Below are 22,563 nucleotides of genomic sequence, written 5' to 3'. Positions count from 1 at the left end.
AAAGCTGCCCTCGAGGAATGGAGACACTGGCTAGAGGGTGCAGAGCAACCGCTTTTAGTCTGGACAGATCACAAGAATCTAGAATATATAACAAAGGCTAAGTTGCCTCAACTCCCGTCAGGCCAGGTGGACACTTTTCTTTAGTAGATTCAACTTCACACTCTTTTTCGCCCCGGTCTCAGAATCAAAAACCCGATGCTTTGTCTGCCTTTACGATCCCAACCACTTATGTAGAGCCCAAGACCATCCTTCCACTTAACCGGGTGATCGGAGCCTTTTCCTGGCAAGCGGAGTCAGACGTTAAAGAGGCAAATGTCATGAATCCAGCGCCTAGCGAGTGTCCCAACAATCTGCTGTTTGTTCCTGAGGCTCTTCACTCCAAGGTCATCCACTGGGCTCACTCATCTGTGCTTTCGTGCCATCCGGGAGTAGCAAGAACAATGTTCAGGATTCAACAACGTTTCTGGTGGCCATCCATGAAGAAAAATGTGGCCGAGTATGTAGCGGCTTGTCCGGTGTGTGCGTGTAATAAGACCTCATCTCAAGTTAAGATGGGCTTGCCGCTGCCGATTCCCCATCGTCCTTGGTCACACATTTCGATGGATTTTGTGACAGGATTTCCCTCATCCAGAGGCAAGACTACGGTTCTAACAGTGGTTGATCGATTTTCAAAGATGGCTCACTTCATCCCATTGACCAAGCTTCCTCTGCCAAAGTCACCGCAGAGGTCATGATGAATCACGTGTTCAGGATCCATGGATTCCTAATGACATTGTTTCCGACAGGGGTCCACAATTCATTTCCGCCTTCTGGAAAGAGTTTTGTCGACTCAGGTGCCACCGTCAGCCTGTCATCAGGATATCACCTCAGTCAAATGGACAGTCGGAGCGTCTGAACCAAGAACTAGAGACTACGCCACGTTGTCTCGCCTCCCGAACCAGACCACCTGGAGTGACCACCTCACATGGGTCGAGGTTGCCCACAATACCCTTCCTACGGCGGCCACAGGTCTCTCTCCATTCCATTGTGTCAATGGTTTCCAGCCTCCACTCTTCCCTAACAACGAGGAAGAGGTGAGGGTTCCATCGGCACATGCCATGATCAGACGTTGTCGCAGAGTTTGGGCTGGTGCTCGCCAGTCTCTTCTCCCAAGTTCAGCTCGGATGAAGGCTGTTGCGGACGCTCATCGCAGGGTCGCTCCTCCTACAGTCCAGGCCAAAAGGTTTGGCTCTACCAAAGACTTACCACTCCATGTCGCCTCAAAGAAACTGGCTCCGAGATTTGTGGGTCCGTTTCCAGTGTCCAGAGTCATCAACCCGGCGTACGCTTGCAACTCCCCAGGACCTTGAGAGTGCACCCAACGTTTCACGTTAGTAAGATCTGCCGGTGTGAGAGCACACTTGTTCCCGCCTCCAAGCCCTCCACCGCCCAGTTCTTTGAAGGGGGTGTCGTTAACAAGGTCCGAAAGCTACTGGGGGTCCGAAAGAGGGGGAGGGGCAAGCATTCCTGGTAGACTGGAAGGGTTACGGTCCTGAGGCTAGAAGCTGGATAGCTGCTTCATTTATCGTAGACAAGACTCTTATCCACGACTTTTACAATCAGCCTGGGCCATCAGGAGTTGGCCCTAGAGGGGGTACTGTTGTGCACCGACAGATATGCTAGAGAGGTTCATGTCATTTATGTTCGCTTTCTCTCATTCCAGGCTTCCTGATTGTTTTCACCTGTCATCACACCTGTCTCCTATGCTCATCAGTGTCAGCCCGCCCTGATTGGTCCCACCTGTGTCTTGTTACCATGTGCTTAAATTCCCCTGTCTCCCAGTGTTCCTTGTCAGTTCGTCTGGTCTTTTGCCATGATCAGGTCGGGTTATGTTATGCTCTTGAAAGTTTTGATCCTCACTACGTGAGCTTTCATTTGTTCACTGTCCGAACCGAAAAATAAAGTACTTACAAATACTTTATCTCTGTCTCCCGGGTCGTGCAATTGGGTCCTACTTCCTAAGTGTCTGAGGTCGTAACAAAATATCAAATCTTACCATTTCAGATTGAGAAATGCCCCATGCAGGCCCGTGGACAGACCACGCTTTGAGGGTCCATACGCGCCATGGCCTGTGATTGTGATTCCATGCGTTATGGTGATTTGTTTAAGAATGATGTAAGAACAAGATCAAGCGTGTGGCCAAAGCTGTGAGTGGGTTTCTGTACCTCTGACAGAAGCCAATCGAGTCCAACAAGGAGATGAATGCAGCACTAAGGCAATCATTATCAACATCCACATGGATATTAAAATCTCCAACAATAATAACTTTATCGGTTTTAAGAACCAAACTTGATATAAATTCTGAGAATTCAGATATAAACTCTGAATATGGACCTGGTGGCGGTACAGAATCACAAATCGAATTGGCTGTAGTGTTTTCCAGGTTGGATGTGAAAGACTAAGAACAAGGCTTTCAAATGAGGTGTAGTGTAATTTGGTTGAGGATTAATTAATAGGCTCGATTCAAAGATGGTTGCTACTCCACCTCCTCGACCGTGCCTCGAGGAATGTGAGTATTAATATGACTTGGAGGAGTCGATTCATTCAGGCAGACATATTCTTCATGGCTCAGCCAGGTTTCAGTTAGGCAACATAAATCAATGTGATTATCTGATATTAAATCATTCAGTAACACAGCTTTAGATGACAGAGATCGAATATTTAGGAGACCACATTTAATAGACCTATTTTGTTGCACTGCTGAAATAATTGTGTTAACTTGTATAAGGTTATTGTGTACGACTCCTCTTCTGCTTACTTTTGATTTATTTAATTGAAGTGGCTGGGACAGACACAGTCTCTACTCTAAAGTCATGGGTGGGTAACTGCTCGAATGGAAGAGCAGAGAAGGGTGTTAAACTACAACTCTGCTCCCGGTTCCTGATCTGAACCCTGGATTGTCATGGATTAAGTCCGGTGATCAACTTGGTCATATTCGCAGAAATGAGACGCGCTCGTCCAACGTGGGATGAATGCCGCCTCTCCTCATCAGATCAGGTTTTCCCCAGAAAGTCTTCCAGTTGTCTACGTAGCCCACATTATTCGCTGGGCACCACCTCGACAGCCAGCGGTTGAAAGACTATTCGGCTATACAATTCGTCTGTCTGCAAATTTGGGAGAGGGCCAGAGAAAATTACGGTGTCCACAACGTCTTGGCATAAGCACACACCGATTCCACATTAATTTTAGTGAGTTCCGAGCGGCGGGCTCGGGCGTCATTACCACCGGCGTGTATTACAATCTGACTGTCTTCCACTTCCGCCGGTTGTCCTGCGGAAGAAAATGGAATCCCTTCAGCCTCTTTCCGGGCTGCATGCGTCTCCTCAGCGTGGAGAACCAGCCGGTGGACCTGATTATGGTGCAGCAAAGGCTGCTGGGAAACTACAGCCACCTGCAGGTCGGTCGCCGTCGTCGGGCGCCGTGCTGCCGTCGCTGAGCGGCCGAGCGCCAGGCGCCGAGTCCCTGAGAGTGTATCGGTGGGCGGTCATGTGAGAGGCAGCAGGTGTCCCCGCTGATCTCCTGGTGTCCTCAATGTCTGCAGGCTTCATATCGCACGGCATCTGGAGGTGATCGCTAGAAAACGTTTGCCGAAGATTTACACCGCTCTTTGCGGAGGGAAAAATAAAAGGTCTTTATAGTCTTCAGTGATATATGATAGTGGACAGTTTTACATCCAGCAATAAACTCTGCCTGCCCGTGTTGGATCCATTGCCCTTAAACTCTCATCCTGGTGATATGTTTTCTCACGCTCACTATCAAAAATACACACATAAGAGTTCTCAGATACAAACAGTGATGATTGATCGCACAAGGGCCCATTGGATCATAAGTTCATAGCCATAACCACTCAGCCATCCTGGTTATTAATCTTTGACGTTGGAGGAAATATCATCTAACGTTTGCAGTCCTGCTCTGTCCGTGTAAGTTGTCGGTGTCATTCGAGATTAATTTTAAACAAATGCACACAAACAATAGTAAGCATCCTCTCGCACTCAAAGTATTTCCATTAAAGAACGGAGAATTATTGTTCATGGGAGACCGAGAGGGTGAAATAATCCCTGGCAGCCCTGTTTGTATAACATACAACAGACACATCCTCACGAGAGAAGCAGAATCTGCTCCAGTCATAGTTTGATTTTTCATTTATTCAGTTATTATCCATAAGAATTCAGTTCTACGGTAGATCTGAAGGAACAGAACGAAACCAAAAAGATGACATCTGAATAAGCAGCCAGGAAACCCATCTGAGTTTCAAGGGAACAGGTTTAGATTCAACCTTCCTTAGAAGTAGTAATGGATGAAGCACATATGTCGTAGTAAAGTAAAAACTGTCAAATATACCAGGAGTGGAGATGGAATCCGTATTCATTGAATGTGTTGTTACTCTGTAATGATTCCTTCTGGTCACATGACATCTATTGCTCTGTCCATCCGGGAGAGGGTTCCTCCTCCTCTGTTGTTCTCCTGAAGGTTTCTTAACCTTTTTTTCCCGTGAAAGTTTTTTTTCTTGGGAGTTTTTCCTCCTTCTTTTGTTTGTCGATAAATAGACTTCTTTTTTATTTGAAGGGAGTAATATAATACCAGGAGTGGGGATCGAACCCACGAGGACAACTGCCCATTGGATCTTTTATTTGAAGGGAGTAATATAATACCAGGAGTGGGGATCGAACCCACGAGGACAACTGCCCATTGGATCTTAAGTCCAACGCCTTAACCACTCGGCCATCCTGGTGATGTTTACAGTGATATTTCAAGGGAAATTTTTATTTTTATTTACCTCAAATCTTTATAAAGATAAACATATTTGTGAGGGGAAGAGATGTGGTGGGAGTGAACCATCCAGCAATGTTGACTACTTTTGTTTGTTGATAAATAGGATGCAGACGTCTTCTATATTTAGAAGGGAGTAATATAATACCAGGAGTGGGGTTCGAACCCACGAGGGCTCACGCCCATTGGATCTTAAGTCCAACGCCTTAACCACTCGGCCATCCTGGTTATATTTACAGTGTGATTTCAAATGAAATTTATTTTCATTTTGCTCTAATTCTTAGCAAGATACAATTATTTGTGAGGCGAAGAGACGTTTCAATGTTGGAGGTGAATCAATCCGCAATCACGCTGAATGTAAACAGCCCGTTAATGACGTTGGACCTGAACCATCCGGCAATTTCGACCTCATTTGTTTGTCAATAAATAGAATGCAGACTTCTTCTTTATTTAGACGGGAGTAACAGAGAAGAAGTCACAGAGTTTTAATAGTTTCAAGACATTTGTAGGGATTAGGCAGCACCCACTCTCAAGGAATGACCAATCTAAGACCGGTCTATGGAGGGAGAGCAGGAAGCTGTTTGTGAAATTGTGCATAGAATTTTTGCATTATTGTGAACATTGTCAAATATACCAGGAGTGGGGTTTGAACACACGAGGGCATATGCCCATTGGATCTTAAGCCCAACGCCTTAACCACTCGGCCATCCTGGTGCTCTTTTTTGACTGTTGTATGATGTCAATTTCAAAATATGGATAATTCTCACCCAAAAAATGTCAACACACCAAGCGTGGGATTGGAACCCACCCGGCCTTGTGTCCATTGCATTTTGCTTGCTTTCGGCACTCATTGACACTCGTTACTGGAAATTTCAGGCAATGAAATATTCCCGTAATTATAAATTAGTTGTTAAAAAAAATATCTCCCAGATTTCATTTATTCGATTATTATCTGGCATAATTCAGTTCTCACTTACATCTGCTTCCTGGAACAGAACAAAACCAAAATGATGCCGGATGGATAGCAGTGTGAACAACACAGAGGCAGCCAGAAGACCCTTATGAATTTGAAAGGGCTTAATTTAAATCCAACCTTCCATAGAAGTAGTTCTGGATAATGCAGATATGTCATAGTAAAGTGGAAACTGTCAAATATACCAGGAGTGGGGATCGAACCCACGAGGGCATATGCCCATTGGATCTTAAGTCCAACGCCTTAACCACTCGGCCATCCTGGTTATATTTGTAGTGATATTTCAAGGGAAATTTATTTTTATTTCTAATTTTCCTCCAAGATACATTTATTTGAGGCGAAGAGATGTTTTTGGAGTGTTGGAGGGGAACCAATCCAGCAAATGCCTCCACACCAAAAGTGTGATTGTAAGCCACGCAGCCTTGTGTCCATTGGCACCCAGTGAGACGACTGACGAGGTGCAAAGGGCTTCAACACCTTTGTCCCCGTCTGCTGGCACCAATGTTACTTTGCATTGATAAAAAGAGGCAACAGCAACGTGCAGCTGACTCACTTCATGAGTTCTTCTGCTGCAGTCTTTAACCACCGTGTCAGCCGCTCTGCTGTATTGATCGATGTTGATGTTTACGTGGGTGGAGATTTAGAAGTTAAACGTGAACAGGCTTTTTATTTTTAAAAGTGCTTTGCCTCTGACTTCTGCTGTTTGTGGATAATAAGGATCCAGACTTCTTCGGTGTGGATCATTCTCTCGCGAGGCGACCCCCACTCTCAAGGGCTGACCGATCTAAGACCGGTTTACATTTCTGCATTAATGTGGAAACTGTCAAATATAACAGGAGTGGGGTTCAAATATGGCCATTGGATCTTAAGTCCAACGCCTTAACCACTCGACTTCTTTTGTTTATCGATAAATAGACTTATTTTTTATTTAAAAGGGAGTAATATAATACCAGGAGTGGGGTTCAAACCCACAAGGGTATATGCCCATTGGATCTTAAGCGCTATCTGCCTCAGGCATGGCCAGCAAAAAATCCATTGTCAGCGCCCAATCCCTGTGCTCGCTCAACAATGGATGGGCCAATGGCGTTTCGGCCTCACAATGGATTCGCCAATCACGGCGCCGCAGGGCAAACCGGCCAAATCTCGCGGCAAGTCTCGCGAAGGTTGGTACGACGTACGCAACGTACACTTCAACAATGGATGGGCCAATGGTGCGCGGCCTCACAATGGATTCAGCCAATCGTTACGCCGCACAAGATCACCAACACGGCTACGCATGACATTGACGAAGCTCTTTTCTACAACGAAGACAACGTGTCAACCGTAAGTTATCCTACTTTATTATTCGTTAGCCACCGTAAACGCCACATCTAGGTTGTTAACTTTTTCTCCGCCCGGTGTCACATCACGTTACAGGCACAGCGAGCGAATGCTCCGAGATCGCTACCTACATTGTAATAACGAGTGTTGGACAACGGTATAGCAGTCAGTGGTAGCTAGCAAGCATAATCAACTCGTCCGTGACATGGCACGGTTTTATTCTCTTCTCCATTAGTAATACACTGTGTATCTACATGAAGTCATTGGTTGCCATTTGTACATTCGCATAACGAGCTAAGGCTCGCAAGATCGCGAGCGTCAACGCAAGTCGTGTAATAATAAGTGTATAATATTAACGTGATCGCAAAATGTCCGGAAACGCCATGGATAAATACTACTGTAATGCACCGAGTGAAAACACGCAAACGTCCAAGTATAGACAGCATATGTACATGGTTAATTTATAAAGACTCTAATAATATATCTTCATTTTATATATAGCGTTAAAGGAAACAGAGTCATAGTTTATTACTGGTATTTAACAACTGGTACAGACTTATTATAGAAACAGTATAATTACACAGTATAATTGTGAATAATGTGTATCCATATATATATATATATATATTTATATGTATTGATATGATTACATGTGTAAATACCATGTTTCAATAACCGACAACATGTTATCAGTGTAGTTTGCTTAACTAACAGTTGCTGTGTCTGTGTTACTGTTCTCATAAATATGCACGAATTCAGCAAGCTCAGCACACCATGGTTATGGCTATATTTAGCTATTATCGCTGTTTCAATGTTCTCTTTAGATGAGCACAAAACCAAAGAGCCACAAGGCTATGAGCGATAAGGAGTGGATGGCAAGGCTGAGGGCGTTTGCCAGCTCTGGGGTTTGGCCTTCTGGAGGAGGCAATAGACCAGCCCCAAGGCAGAAGAAGTGGTTCGCCTTCTATCAGAAGGTAAAGTATAACACAATAATGACCGTTTACATATTAGTGTCATTAGTATACCACACACTTGATTTATTGACTTGACTTTTTCGCAGATAATGTCATTAAGACCTCGTACACTGAGAGACTCACTCCAGGCTAAATATGTTGTGCACCGACAGATATGCTAGAGAGGTTCATGTCATTTATGTTCGCTTTCTCTCATTCCAGGCTTCCTGATTGTTTTCACCTGTCATCACACCTGTCTCCTATGCTCATCAGTGTCAGCCCCGCCCCTGATTGGTCCCACCTGTGTCTTGTTACCATGTGCTTAAATTCCCCTGTCTCCCAGTGTTCCTTGTCAGTTCGTCTGGTCTTTTGCCATGATCAGGTCGGGTTATGTTATGCTCTTGAAAAGTTTTTGATTCCTCACTACGTGAGCGCTTTCATTTTGTTCACTGCAGAACCGAAAAATAAAGTACTTACAAATACTTTATCTCTGTCTCCGGTCGTGCAATTGGGTCCTACTTCCTAAGTGTCTGAGGTCGTAACAGAACGAACTGACCACATTATGGACCCAGCCGACCCAAGAACGCTTCACGCCGCTCTGTCGGTACAGGGTGTGACGATTTTTCATCACGAGGAAAAACTGGACAAAGTCAGCCGGAAATACAAGAGCTGAGAGGACGCCAGGCCGGGTTCAGGAAGAATTATCTACACAGATGCAACAACTGGTTGCCCAAATGAATAATTTTTCACTCATCAACAGACTGCTCCTCCGTGACGTCATCCACAGCTGAGAATTTGCCTGTCAATACTCCAGCTGACGACCCAGGTCAGGCTGTTTCCTCCCATTACGGCTGGCTCTTCCGGAGAGATTTTCCGGAGACTCTTCAATTGCAGAGCCTTTCTGGTACAGTGTGATCTGCATTTTCAACACAACCCAGCAGCTTTTTATCTGAGCATGGTAAAGTGGCCTTTATTGTGTCTCATTTAACGGGAAGTGCTGCAGCCTGGGCTACTGCAGAATGGTCTAGAGACACCGTACTATGTTACTCATTGGCCGATTTCATAGAGACTATGAGGCGCATCTTTGACCACTCATCGCATGCTCCGGAGGCCAGCAGAAGACTGTTTCACATACGCCAGCTCAACCGCCAGGTGGTTGATTATGCCATCGAGTTTCGTACAGCAGCAGCGGACAGCGGATGGAATGTTCCGCTCTTCGTGACGCCTTCATGACAGGACTTTCGAACCGATAAAGGACCAGCTGGCTCCACTGGAGACACCGGATCTGGAATCCTCATCGCTGTGGCCATCCGGATCGATAACCGCCTTCGAAAGAGAGAGGAGCGCCGACGCAACCGAGATGTTATTCCCAGCTTCCAGAATTCGCCCGGAGGGTCGCGCGCCAGCGGAGGATTTCCAGCTCATGTTACCGGACCATCAGAGGACTACACTTCGAATGACTCCGTGAACCCATGCAGCTTGGAAGAACCAGGCTTTCTCTGGAGGAGAGGCAGCGCCGTCACGGAGGGTTGTTGTTTCTACCGCGGCCAGCCGGGTCATCAACTCGCCTGTGCCCGGGAAAAGATCGTGCTCACCAGTCAAAAGGAGGGCGCTTGGTGAGCAAGTTTCCCAGACTTCCTCCTCGACCTGTTACTCAGGTAGACATTTGTATTAACAATCAGACCATTGACCAGGGTGTGTTAATAGACTCAGGGGCTGACGAAAGCCTTATAGACTGGGGCCTAGTCAAACAGCTAAAGATAATAACTGTCCCGCTATCTCATCCTGTTAGTGCCAGTGCCTTAGACGGCCGCTTGTTGTTCACAGTTACCCATTGCACTGAGCCCATACGGATTACTATAAATAAGGACCATACCGAGAGCATGCAATTTCATATTTTGAGTCGAATCAGTACCCGATTATTTTGGGGTTTTGGCTGAAGATCCACAATCCTCACATAGACTGGCCTTCAGGGAAAGTTAAGGAATGGAGAGGATTGTAAGGGCAGGTGTAAACTTTCGCAACCTGTTAATGCACCAACAGACTCTAGTAGGATCATTATAGATCACCCTGACTATCCTGATCTACAGAAGGTACCTTCCTGTTACCATGATTTAAAAGAAGCTTTTAACAAGTCTAAAGCCTTGTCGCTACCTCCTCACCGAGATTTTGACTGTCCCATTGATCTCGTACCGGGAGCCCCCATTCCCAAGGGGAGACTTTACTCGATTTCGAGACCTGAGAGAACAGCAATGGATGAATACATCTCCTCTTCACTCAAATCAGGGATTATCCGTCCTTCATCGTCTCCAGCCGGAGCGGGATTTTTTTTTGTGGAAAAGAAAGACGGGTCTCTGAGACCTTGCATAGACTACAGTCCACTAAATGACATTACGGTGAAGAACCGCTATCCTCTGCCACTCATGTCATCTGCTTTTGAACTGCTTCAACGGCCAAGATATTCACCAAGTTGGATTTAAGAAATGCATATCACTTGGTTAGAATAAAACAAGGGATGAGTGGAAGACTGGATTCAACACTCAGAATGGTCACTATGAGTACTTGGTAATGCCTTTTGACTGTGCAATGCACCGCTGTTTTTCAAGCTTTTGTGAATGAGGTTTTATGGAATTCTTGAATATTTCAGTGTTTGTGTATCTGGATGACATACTGATTTTCTCCCCAGACGCTAAATCTCATGTTAACCATGTCCGCCAAGTTTTGCAGAAACTACTGGATAATCAGCTATATGTCAAGGCAGAGAAGCGAGTTCCACACAGAAGAGGTGTCTTTCTTAGGATACATAGTCTCACCTAATCATATCCAAATGGATCCAAAAGTCAGTGCAGTATCCCAGTGGCCCACACCAGACTCCAGGAAAAAGGTTCAGCAGTTCCTAGGATTTGCTAACTTCTATAGGAAGTTTATTAGAATTTCAGTTCTGTTGCTGCTCCTCTGCATGTTCTGACTTCTCCTAAGGTTCCCTTCAAGTGGACCCCCCAGGCGGATCTTGCTTTCAAACTTCTCAGAGATAGATGCACATCAGCTCCCATACTCACCATTCCAGATCCCCAGCGCCAGTTTATGGTCGAGGTGGATGCTTCCAATGAGGGAATTGGAGGAGTACTGTCTCAACGCTCTGCAGAAGACAACAAGATGCATCCATGTGCTTACCTGTCGCGAAGTTGACAACGGCAGAGCGGAATTATGACGTGGAAACAAGGAATTGTTAGCTGTAAAAGCTGCCCTCGAGGAATGGAGACACTGGCTAGAGGGTGCAGAGCAACCGTTTTAGTCTGACAGATCACAAGAATCTAGAATATATAAGAAAGGCTAAGCGCCTCAACTCCCGCCAGGCCAGGTGGACACTTTTCTTTAGTAGATTCAACTTCACACTCTTTTTCGCCCCGGTCTCAGAATCAAAACCCGATGCTTTGTCTCGCCTTTTACGATCCCGAACCACTTGCGGTAGAGCCCAAGACCATCCTTCCACTTAACCGGGTGATCGGAGCCTTTTCCTGGCAAGTGGAGTCAGACGTTAAAGAGGCAAATGTCATGAATCCAGCGCCTAGCGAGTGTCCCAACAATCTGCTGTTTGTTCCTGAGGCTCTTCACCCAAGGTCATCCACTGGGCTCACTCATCTGTGCTTTCGTGCCATCCGGGAGTAGCAAGAACAATGTTCAGGATTCAACAACGTTTCTGGTGGCCATCCATGAAGAAAAATGTGGCCGAGTATGTAGCGGCTTGTCCGTGTGTGCGTGTAATAAGACCTCATCTCAAGTTAAGATGGGCTTGCTCCAGCCGCTGCCGATTCCCCATCGCCCTGGTCACACATTTCGATGGATTTTGTGACAGGATTTCCTCATCCAGAGGCAAGACTACGGTTCTAACAGTGGTTGATCGATTTTCAAAGATGGCTCACTTCATCCCATTGACCAAGCTTCCTCTGCCAAAGTCACCGCAGAGGTCATGATGAATCACGTGTTCAGGATCCATGCATTCTCTAATGACATTGTTTCCGACAGGGGTCCACAATTCATTTCCGCCTTCTGGAAAGAGTTTTGTCGACTCATAGGTGCCACCGTCAGCCTGTCATCAGGATATCACCCTCAGTCAAATGGACAGTCGGAGCGCCTGAACCAAGAACTAGAGACTACGCCACGTTGTCTCGCCTCCGAACCAGACCACCTGGAGTGACCACCTCACATGGGTCGAGGTTGCCCACAATACCCTTCCCACGGCGGCCACAGGTCTCTCTCCATTCCATTGTGTCAATGGTTTCCAGCCTCCACTCTTCCCTAACAACGAGGAAGAGGTGAGGGTTCCATCGGCACATGCCATGATCAGACGTTGTCGCAGAGTTTGGGCTGGTGCTCGCCAGTCTCTTCTCCGGGTTCAGCTCGGATGAAGGCTGTTGCGGACGTTCATCGCAGGGTCGCCCCTCCTACAGTCCAGGCCAAAAGGTTTGGCTCTCTACCAAAGACTTACCACTCCATGTCGCCTCAAAGAAACTGGCTCCAGATTTGTGGGTCCGCTTCCAGTGTCCAGAGTCATCAACCCGGCCGGGTACGCTTGCAACTCCCCAGGACCTTGAGAGTGCACCCAACGCTTCACGTTAGTAAGATCAAGCCGTGTGTGTGAGAGCACACTTGTTCCCGCCTCCAAGCCCTCCACCGCCCCAGTTCTTTGAAGGTGACGCTTACAAGGTCCGTAAGCTACTGGAGGTCCGTAATAGGGAGGCAAGCAATTCCTGGTAGACTGGAAGGGTTACGGTCCTGAGGCTAGAAGCTGGATAGCTGCTTCATTTATCGAGACAAGACTCTTATCCACGACTTTTACAATCAGCCTGGGCCATCAGGAGTTGGCCCTAGAGGGGGTACTGTTGTGCACCGACAGATATGCTAGAGAGGTTCATGTCATTTATGTTCGCTTTCTCTCATTCCAGGCTTCCTGATTGTTTTCACCTGTCATCACACCTGTCTCCTATGCTCATCAGTGTCAGCCCCGCCCCTGATTGGTCCCACCTGTGTCTTGTTACCATGTGCTTAAATTCCCCTGTCTCCCAGTGTTCCTTGTCAGTCTGCCTGGTCTTTTGCCATGATCAGGTCGGGTTATGTTATGCTCTTGAAAAGTTTTTGATCCCTCACTACGTGAGCGCTTTCATTTTGTTCACTGCCGAACCGAAAAATAAAGTACTTACAAATACTTTATCTCTGTCTCCCGGGTCGTGCAATTGGGTCCTACTTCCTAAGTGTCTGAGGTCGTAACAAAATATCAAATCTTACCATTTCAGATTGAGAAATGCCCCATGCAGGCCCGTGGACAGACCACGCTCTTTGGAGGGTCCATGGCCGCCATGGCCTGTGATTGTGGATTCCACGGCGTTATGGTGATTTGTTTAAGAATGATGTCTCTTTATTGTTCATCTTGCATTGCATGTCTGTTACAAAGCTGTTATGCTGTTGTTGTTACAATATTCTGCTGTTGTTCCACAGTCCGTGGCCTCAGCCTCAGCACCAGCTCCAGCACCAGCACCTGCTCCAGCACCTGCTCCAGCACCTGCTCCAGCTCCAGCACCAGCACCTGCTCCAGCACCTGCTCCAGCACCTGCTCCAGCACCAGCACCTGCTCCAGCACCAGCACCTGCTCCAGCACCAGCACCTGCTCCAGCACCTGCTCCAGCACCAGCACCTGCTCCAGCACCTGCTCCAGCACCTGCTCCAGCACCAGCACCAGCACCTGCTCCAGCACCAGCACCTGCTCCAGCACCAGCACCTGCTCCAGCTCCAGCACCAGCACCTGCTCCAGCACCAGCACCTGCTCCAGCACCTGCTCCAGCTCCAGCACCTGCTCCAGCACCTGCTCCAGCACCTGCTCCAGCTCCAGCTCCAGCACCAGCACCTGCTCCAGCACCAGCACCTGCTCCAGCACCTGCTCCAGCTCCAGCACCTGCTCCAGCACCTGCTCCAGCACCTGCTCCAGCACCAGCACCTGCTCCAGCACCAGCACCTGCTCCAGCACCTGCTCCAGCACCAGCACCTGCTCCAGCACCAGCACCTGCTCCAGCTCCAGCACCTGCTCCAGCACCTGCACCAGCACCTGCTCCAGCACCTGCTCCAGCACCTGCTCCAGCACCAGCACCTGCTCCAGCACCAGCACCTGCTCCAGCACCAGCACCTGCTCCAGCAGCTCTTGCTGCTACTGAAATGTCCGTGGCCTCAGTCTCAGCACCAGCAGCAGCTGCAGCACCTCGTGCTGCTTCTGAACAGTCCGTGGACTTAGCGCGGCCTTTTCTGCGACCTGTTCTAAGTGTACACTGGTATGTATTGTTAAATACCTGGCTACATAATAATTTTGTCGGTTATATGTATGCTTTGACTAAAACTAGTGGTGTTTGTTTGTCTTTTTAAGCTGGGGTTTCTGCTCTTTTTCACAGGTGAGCTTATCGGGGTTGATTATTTGTTGAGTCAGACTGGCCAGCCCCTTAAAATACTCCCTGACTCAGAGGAGACAGACAATATGCTGGAGGATGTGAACGAGACAGAGGAAGAAGAAGAAGGAGAAGACGAGGGCTTCCAGGAAGACACAGTGTCAAGTCTCCTGGATGACCCAAGCCTCACTGACTCTTCTCAGCCTGCAGCCACCTATCTGCTCTTCCAGACTCCTGCCTCCTCCCTGCCTGCTGCGTCCACCTCCCAGCCTGCTAACTCCTCCTCCCAGGCTGCTACCTCCTCCTCCCAGCCTCCAGCCTCCTTCCAGCCTCCAGCCTCCTTCCAGCCTCCTGCCTCCTCCCAGGCTGCTACCTCCTCCTTCCAGCCTCCTGCCTCCTCCCAGGCTGCTACCTCCTCCTCCCAGTCTGCTAGTTCCTCCTTCCATCCTGCTGCCATCATACCGCAGCCAGGTGTCTCCTCAGAGTCCGAGGTATATAAATACATCATTTTGTATAGATAAATAAAATCACTGTTTCTGTCTTTTGTCCCATTGCTTACTTTCCTCAAATTGTGTGACTAATCCTTCTCTGATTTGTCCAGGCTGTGGATAATTCGTGCATGCCAGGGTTGGACAAGGTGGACAAGTTGGCAGAGTGTCTGGTGGAGTTGAGGAACCAGTCCTCCATGGCTCTGAGCAACCAGACGGTGAGGAACATTTATTGTCATTGACATATTTGATTCTCTCTGTGCCGAGTAATTCATATTCAAACTCATTGATTCAGATTTATTTTCTTCTCATGCACCGTGTTCTCTATCACTCTCTCTTTGCATAGGCAAGCAACATTGTTGCTCTGTGGCAGAACCTGGATGAGTATGATAAAAAAGAATCATATTCTCTGCCAGGCACCAGAGTCGGCTGGACACGGGAGGTTCAAGTCCTCCAAAAAAGCAGGACTTCACCACAGGGGTGGAAAGTTTGAAGAGGCACAGCCTGACAACCACTGGCCCACTTGCACAGTGGCCTGACTGCTGCCGCCTGATAGAGACTATATTTATCAGGCTCTGCTCTATTCACCGTAGTCCCAAGAAGAAGGGTATAGGCACGCTGTCCAGATGGCTGCTAATACTGGATGTCTATCGTACAGTCAGGCAGTGCATTCTTGACAACGGGATAGTCATGCAGGAGACCACCCTGCAGCTGGTGGACGTGAGCCATACAACCCTGGTGCAGTGGCACAATAAGAGGGTGAAGAAGCAGGACAATGCAGTTGTCATACAAGGGCTAAATATGCCCAGTCAAATGTTCCTGGCAGCTCACCCTCTTATTTGTGCCACTCAACCACCAGCATCAACACCCACCTTGCCGAGCCCGGCACACCTCTATACGCTGCCCAGCAGCACTGTCGGACAGGCCAGGTTAAAGAGGAAGTCGGAGCGGCAGCTCTTTCCTGCTCCATCCCTGGCCCCTCAGCTGGTGGTTCGACAGCCACCTTTCCTTCTCCCATCCAATGCCACAAGGCAGTTGTTCCCCTTCACCCTCGGTCCCTCAGAGGCTTGTTCCTGCTCTGGCTCCTGCTCCTGGCCCTGCCACTGCTCCTGGCCCTGCCACTGCTCCTGGCCCTGCTCCTCGCCCTGCCACTGCTCCTGGCCCTGCTCCTGGCCCTGCCACTGCTCCTGCCACTGCTCCTGGCCCTGCTCCTGGCCCTGCTCCTGCTCCTGCCACTGCTCCTGGCCCTGCTCCTGGCCCTGCTCCTGGCCCTGCCACTGCTCCTGCCACTGCTCCTGGCCCTGCTCCTGGCCCTGCCACTGCTCCTGCCGCTGCTCCTGGCCCTGCTCCTGCCACTGCTCCTGCCGCTGCTCCTGGCCCTGCCACTGCTCCTGCCACTGCTCCTGCCACTGCTCCTGGCCCTGCTCCTGGCCCTGCCACTGCTCCTGCCACTGCTCCTGCCACTGCTCCTGCCACTGCTCCTGGCCCTGCTCCTGGCCCTGCCACTGCTCCTGCCGCTGCTCCTGGCCCTGCTCCTGCCACTGCTCCTGCCACTGCTCCTGCCACTGCTCCTGGCCCTGCCACTGCTCCTGCCGCTGCTCCTGGCCCTACTCCTGGCCCTGCTGCTGCTCCTGGTCCTGCTCCTGGCCCTGCCACTGCTCCTGCCACTGCTCCTGCCACTGCTCCTGGCCCTGCTCCTGGCCCTGCTCCTGGCCCTGCCACTGCTCCTGGCCCTGCTCCTCGCCCTGCCACTGCTCCTGGCCCTGCTCCTGGCCCTGCCACTGCTCCTGCCACTGCTCCTGCCACTGCGCCTGGCCCTGCTCCTGGCCCTACTCCTGGCCCTGCCACTGCTCCTGCTGCTGCTCCTGGTCCTGCTCCTGGCCCTGCCACTGCTCCTGCCACTGCTCCTGGCCCTGCTCCTGGCCCTGCTCCTACTTCTGCTCCTGCCCGCAGAACACTTTCAAGAAAAGTACTGCACAACACGCAAAAATGCGGCAGTTCAGGACTGCAGAGACTGGGCACAGCCAGTACAAGGGGTCATTTACTGCCCTCAGTAGAGACAGTTCCAAAGGAGCAGTGGTTGGAAAGCAGGAGAAAGAAATAACTTTGGACATTAATTTTGTATATAGTTGTTTAATATGTTTAGGTGTTCTATTATAATGTGGTGTTTTGTATATTGTGTCCGTATCTTATTTTAATAAATCATTGCATTTCTCATACGTTTTGCTTTCAAACTCTTGTTTTCAAGTGACTAATAACTCTCCAATACTCTGATTAGAGTAAAAGCTACAATATTGTTTTGTTAGACTGACCAGTTTTCATCACTTTTACCCAGGGCCACAGTAACTCAAATGAGAGATAATAGAATTACAATGTATATATCAAAGTCAAAAGTGAAAGTCAGTTTTATTTGTCAATTTTCCATATGTGCAAACATACAGAAGATCGAAATTGCGTTTCTCTTCTGTCCAACATAAAGTGAATTGTGCAACATATAGACAACATAGAGTGCAAAAATAGTAAAAAACATGTGAACATATAAACAACATAAAGTGCATAGACAACATAAAGTGCAAAAATAGTAAGAAACATGTAAACATATAGACAACATAAATTGTGCTAGCAGCATTCAGACATGTGAGTCTGAAAGAGGACGGAGTGGGAGGATGGGGAGAGAGTTCAGCTTCCTGACCGCCTTGGTGGATGAAGCTGTTGGACAGCCTGGTGGTGTGAGCCCGAGGCTCCGGCATCTCCTCCCAGAGGGCAGGAGGCTGAAGAGACCGTGTGAGGGGTGGCAGGGGTCACTACAATCGAGGTCGCTGGCGGGTGAGGCGGGTGTTGTATATGTCCTGCAGGGAGGGGGGGGAGTGAGGCACCCATGATCCTTCCAGCTGCCTTCACTATGCGCTGCAGGGCTTTCCTGCTGTGGTCTGTGCAGCTTCCGCCCACACAGTGATGCAGTTGGTCAGGATGCTCTCGATGGTGCCGCGGTAGAAGGTGCACATGATGGATGGGGCTCCTGCTTTCCTCAGTTTCCGGAGGAAGTAGAGGCGCCTCTGTGCTTTCTTTGCCAGCGATGTAGTGTTGGCTGTCCACGAGGTCCTCACTGATTTCCACCCCAGGAATTTGGTGCTGCTGACCTGCTCAATGTCCGCACCGCTGATGGTCAGTGGTGGGTGATGGGTGTGGTTTCCGGAAGTCAACAACCGTCTCTTTGGTCTTGCTGTTGTTGAGCAGGAGGTTGTTGGCTCGCACCACGTGGTCAGAAGGTTGACCTCCTCCCTGTAGAGGGTCTCGTCATCCTTGGTGATGAGACCTATCAATGTTGTGTCATCTGCAAACTTGACCATGTGATTGGTGCTGTAGCTGGTTTTGCAGTCGTGAGTCAGCAAGGTGAAGAGCAGAGGACTGAGCACACAGCCCTGAGGGGCCCTGTGCTGAGTGTGATGCTGCTCGAGGTGTTGTTGCCAACACGTGCTTGTGGCCTCTCACTCAGGAAGTCCAGCAGCCAGTTACACAGCGAGGTGTTGAGCCCCAGCTGGTCAAGTTTGCAGATTAGTTGTTGTGGGATGATTGTGTTGAATGCTGAGCTAAAGTCTATGAACAGCATTCTTACATAGGAGTCTTTTTGTCCAGGTGGGTGAGGGCTGGGTGGAGAGCAGAGCAGATTGCATCCTCCGTGGACCGTTTGGCCCGTATGCAAACTGGAAAGGGTCCAGAGTGGGGGGGAGAATGGATTTGATATGCGACATGACTAGTCGTTCAAAGCACTTCATGATTATGGGGGTCAGTGCCACTGGACGATAGTCGTTGAAGCAGGACGGAGTGGATTTCTTTGGCACAGGTATGATGGTGGTTAACTTGAAGCATGATGGAACAACAGCTTGTCTCAGAGAAGTATTAAAGACATCCGTGAAGACGTCCTTAAGCACCTCTGCGCAGACCTCCAGCACACGACCAGGGATGTTGTCTGGACCTGTTGCCTTGTGGGTGATGATGGACGAGAGAGTCCTTCACGCTGGCAGCAGACAGGCACAGCACCTGATCGTGGGGTGGGGGCGGAGTCTTATGTGGACGAGTGCTGTTCTGTGCTTCAAACCGTGCAAAGAAGCTGGTGAGGTTGTTAAGCAGAGAGATGTTGCTGTCGCAGTTCTGTGGCGTGGGTTTATAGTCTGTGATGGTCTGAATGCCCCGCCACAGGCTGCGTGTGTCTCTGCTGTCTTTAAAGTGCCGGATTATCTTTTTTGTAGGAATTTTTTGCTTTCCTGATGCCGTGTGACAGGTTGGCTCTCGCTGTTTTCAGGTCCGTTTCGTCCCCAGCTCTGAAGACCCTATTTCTAGTCCTCAGCAGCCGATGGACTTCCCCTGTTAGCCACGGCTTCTGGTTAGCCCGAGTGGTGATGGTCTTTACGTGGGTCACATCATCAATGCACTTGCTAATGTAAGAAGTAACAGTGTCTGTGTACTCCCCAATGTCTGTGTGGTCGTTGTATGTGGCTGCCTGTTTAAACATTCCCCAGTCTGTTGAGTCAAAGCAGTCTTGGAGCGCAGGAGGCCCCTCTGGCCACACCTACCTGCTTCAGAACCGGTCTGGAGGCTTTCACTCTGGGTCTGTATGCTGGCATTAGCATGACGGTGATGTGGTCAGAGCGACCTATGTGGGGAGGGGAGGCCTTGTACGCCTTTTGTGGGTTGTGTAGACCAGATCCAAAATGTTGTCTCCTCTTGTAGGGAAATCAACATGCTGGTGTAGTTTGGGAAGGACAGTCTTAAGGTTTGCATGGTTGAAATCTCCAGCAACGATGGTGAAGCCGTCCGGGTGAGCCGTCTGTTGTTCGCTGATGGCCTGATACAGTTCACAAAGTGCCGCATTTCTATCACTGTTGTTGGAAGTCGGGGGGATGTAAACAGCGACTAGCAGAATCGCCGTAAATTCCCTCGGCAGATAAAAAGGACGGCACCTTACGATCATAAACTCCGCCAGTGGTGAGCAGTGTCTACATACCACGGCAGCGTCCCGGCACCATGCGTCCCGGATGTAAACACAGACCCCGCCGCCGCGAGTTTTCCTCCATCAGCGAGGGCTCTGTCCGCCGGTAGCATGTTAGCTGCTCCAGTCTCACAGCAGAGTCGGGATGTTGTCGCTAGCCATGTTTCCGTGAAGATAAGCACACAGCAGTCCTCACGCCTCGCTGCTCCGTCTGCAGCAGTCTAATGTGGTCCATTTTATTGTCCAAGGATCGCACATTAGTCATGATAATGGATGGTATGGCTGGACGAGTTGGCTCAGCCGCTAGCCTAGCTCGGGTTCCTCCGTTTACCCCTCTTCTGCTTCCTCTCACAACGCTTGCGCGCCTCCTTTCTGGGGAGGAGTGGCAGTCGAGTCCGGTGTGGTCGGTCGTGGGCCATGGTAATCCGTGCTCATGAGTGTTTCCGCTTGTTCAGCGTCCAGAGTGCCGTGTAGTTTGGTCCTGCCGATGGTTAACAGAACCTGGCGACTATATTTGGGTTCCGACGTAGACAGACGAGGCGAACAATTTATGGACGAACTTTTGCACAAACATTTAGAAACAGAACAAAACACCAAATGGTCAGGACAGAGAGGGGCCGCTGCGTCCGTGCGCGCCGCCATCTTGAATTGTTGGACCTCCCACCTCACAGGTGAGGCTCATTTAGCAGCCTGTCAGTCAGAGAACCAGAGAACACGGCGTGAGGACAATGAGCCTCATTACAGAGCTGAGATTGTTCTGGAATGTTTGATGTAGAACACGTGGGGGTGTGTCACATGCAAAAGACTTTAAACGGTGAATTTAATTTTTTTGGTAAAATGTATAGAATGCCCCCAGCCTCCAGAGGGTTAACGTGACATATGTGAATGTCAGTCAGTTACCAAGGCCACTGGTTCTGCTGCTGTTCAATGTTAAAGATGACAGGACCAATGGGGTCTCAATATACTTTTTTTTTTTTACTAATCTGATGTTTCACTGAAGAAACAATTTATCATCCACGATATTAAATACCTCGCTGGCACTGTATATGTAGGAGCCTCTTTGAAAACACAGCTCTGTGTGAAGTTTTGTCTTTAAAAAGAAGGAAAAAACTTTTAATCGCGATGAATCGCGATTAATAAATCGCAATTTCAAAATGTGCGATTAATTAGTTACTTTTTTTTAATCGATTGACAGCCCTAGTATTTATATTTATATATAGAGAGAGAGATGTTTTTAAAATATTTTTCTTTAATATATATATCTATGTGTATTTATATTTATATATACAGGACTGTCTCAGAAAATTAGAATATTGTGATAAAGTTCTTTATTTTCTGTAATGCAATTCAAAAAACAAAAATGTCATGCATTTCTGGATTCATTACAAATCAACTGAAATATTGCAAGTTTTTATTCTTTTAATAATGCTGATTATGGTTTACAGCTTAAGAAAACTCTAAAATCCTATCTCATAAAATTTGAATATTTCCTCAGACCAAGTAAAAAAAAAGATTTATAACAGCTGAGTGTTTGTCAAGGCTCAGGAAACCCTTGCAGGTGTTTCGAGTTAATTAGACAATTCAAGTGATTTGTTTAATACCCTACTAGTATACTTTTTCATGATATTCTAATATTTAGAGATAGGATATTTGAGTTTTCTTAAGCTGTAAGCCATAATCAGCAATATTAAAAGAATAAAAGGCTTGCAATATTTCAGTTGATTTGTAATGAATCCAGAATGCATGACATTTTGTTTTTTTAATTGCATTACAGAAAATAAAGAACTTTATCACAATATTCTAATTTTCTGAGACAGTCCTGTATATACATATTGAAAATATATATATATTTAAATACATGAATAAATATAAATTTCTATATTCATAAATAAATATAAATATATACATATGTATTTCTATGTTAAAGAAACAATGCTCCATGACATTCATTTGGCCAGGAGACATCTCACAGAGGTCACACATCTCTCTATAAATAGTTGCATATATGGCTCTTTTTAGTACACAGGAAAAGGGTAGAGTAATTTTTCCAGAGTTAACATTATTTTCCTCTGAAAGAGTCATTTTTATTCATTTCGGATTATAATTATTTCCGATGACCACAAGAATGGGAGTTAAAAAACAGAGTAAACCTTCTTGGAGTAATATTAAGAACACGCCCACTAATGTTTGTTAAGTTTCGTTTCTGCCGCCATTTTCTAGTCCCGCAGTGCAAGGTGAGGTGAGTGGCAGCGAGATGGCGGTGAGCCAGGTAAGTCTGCAAAGTACTAAATATAGGATAAAATGTCATCAGCATTTTTTGTTGGCTTATTTGAAAAGTAAAGCCGGTGAGTTACATGATAGCTGGCGAATTTGTGTGTTAGGGTCATTGTTGTTCGGTTAGTAAGCACATGTGTTTTACTCTAAATTTAATGGTGTACATTGACGTGACATCTTGTGTGTGTTTCAACTGCTATTCGGCTAGCAAGCACGAGGTTAGCAAGCTATTGTGTATGTTTCAACTTCTATTGGGCTAGCAAGCACGAGGTTAGCAAGCTATTGTGTGTTTCAACTGCTATTCGGCTAGCAAGCATGTGGTTTG

The 22,563-nt window shown here is 47.9% G+C and overlaps 1 protein-coding gene and 2 non-coding genes across 3 annotated transcripts; 1 reads left to right on the top strand and 2 right to left on the bottom strand.

The window, feature by feature from the left end:
• Positions 1-4,954: 4,954 nt before the first annotated feature.
• On the bottom strand, positions 4,955-5,037 carry trnal-uaa (transfer RNA leucine (anticodon UAA)). Its single transcript has one exon. It is a non-coding gene; the product is annotated as a tRNA-Leu (tRNA).
• Positions 5,038-5,964: 927 nt separating this feature from the next.
• Positions 5,965-6,047, bottom strand: trnal-uaa (transfer RNA leucine (anticodon UAA)). Its single transcript has one exon. It is a non-coding gene; the product is annotated as a tRNA-Leu (tRNA).
• Positions 6,048-14,238: 8,191 nt separating this feature from the next.
• LOC130198347 (uncharacterized) lies at positions 14,239-15,467 on the top strand. Its single transcript, XM_056421499.1, has 4 exons — positions 14,239-14,375; positions 14,493-14,977; positions 15,088-15,192; positions 15,321-15,467. Exons 2-4 carry the CDS (start codon positions 14,576-14,578, stop codon positions 15,465-15,467), a joined length of 654 nt encoding a protein of 217 aa, XP_056277474.1. The 5' UTR covers positions 14,239-14,375; positions 14,493-14,575.
• The last annotated feature ends 7,096 nt before the right edge of the window (positions 15,468-22,563 follow it).

The sequence above is a fragment of the Pseudoliparis swirei genome, chromosome 8 (genome assembly GCF_029220125.1).
Source record: "Pseudoliparis swirei isolate HS2019 ecotype Mariana Trench chromosome 8, NWPU_hadal_v1, whole genome shotgun sequence".
In the NCBI taxonomy this organism is placed as follows: domain Eukaryota; kingdom Metazoa; phylum Chordata; class Actinopteri; order Perciformes; family Liparidae; genus Pseudoliparis; species Pseudoliparis swirei.
The sequence above is the reverse complement of the archived record's forward strand: the minus strand, read 5'-3'. Positions and strand labels throughout refer to the sequence as shown.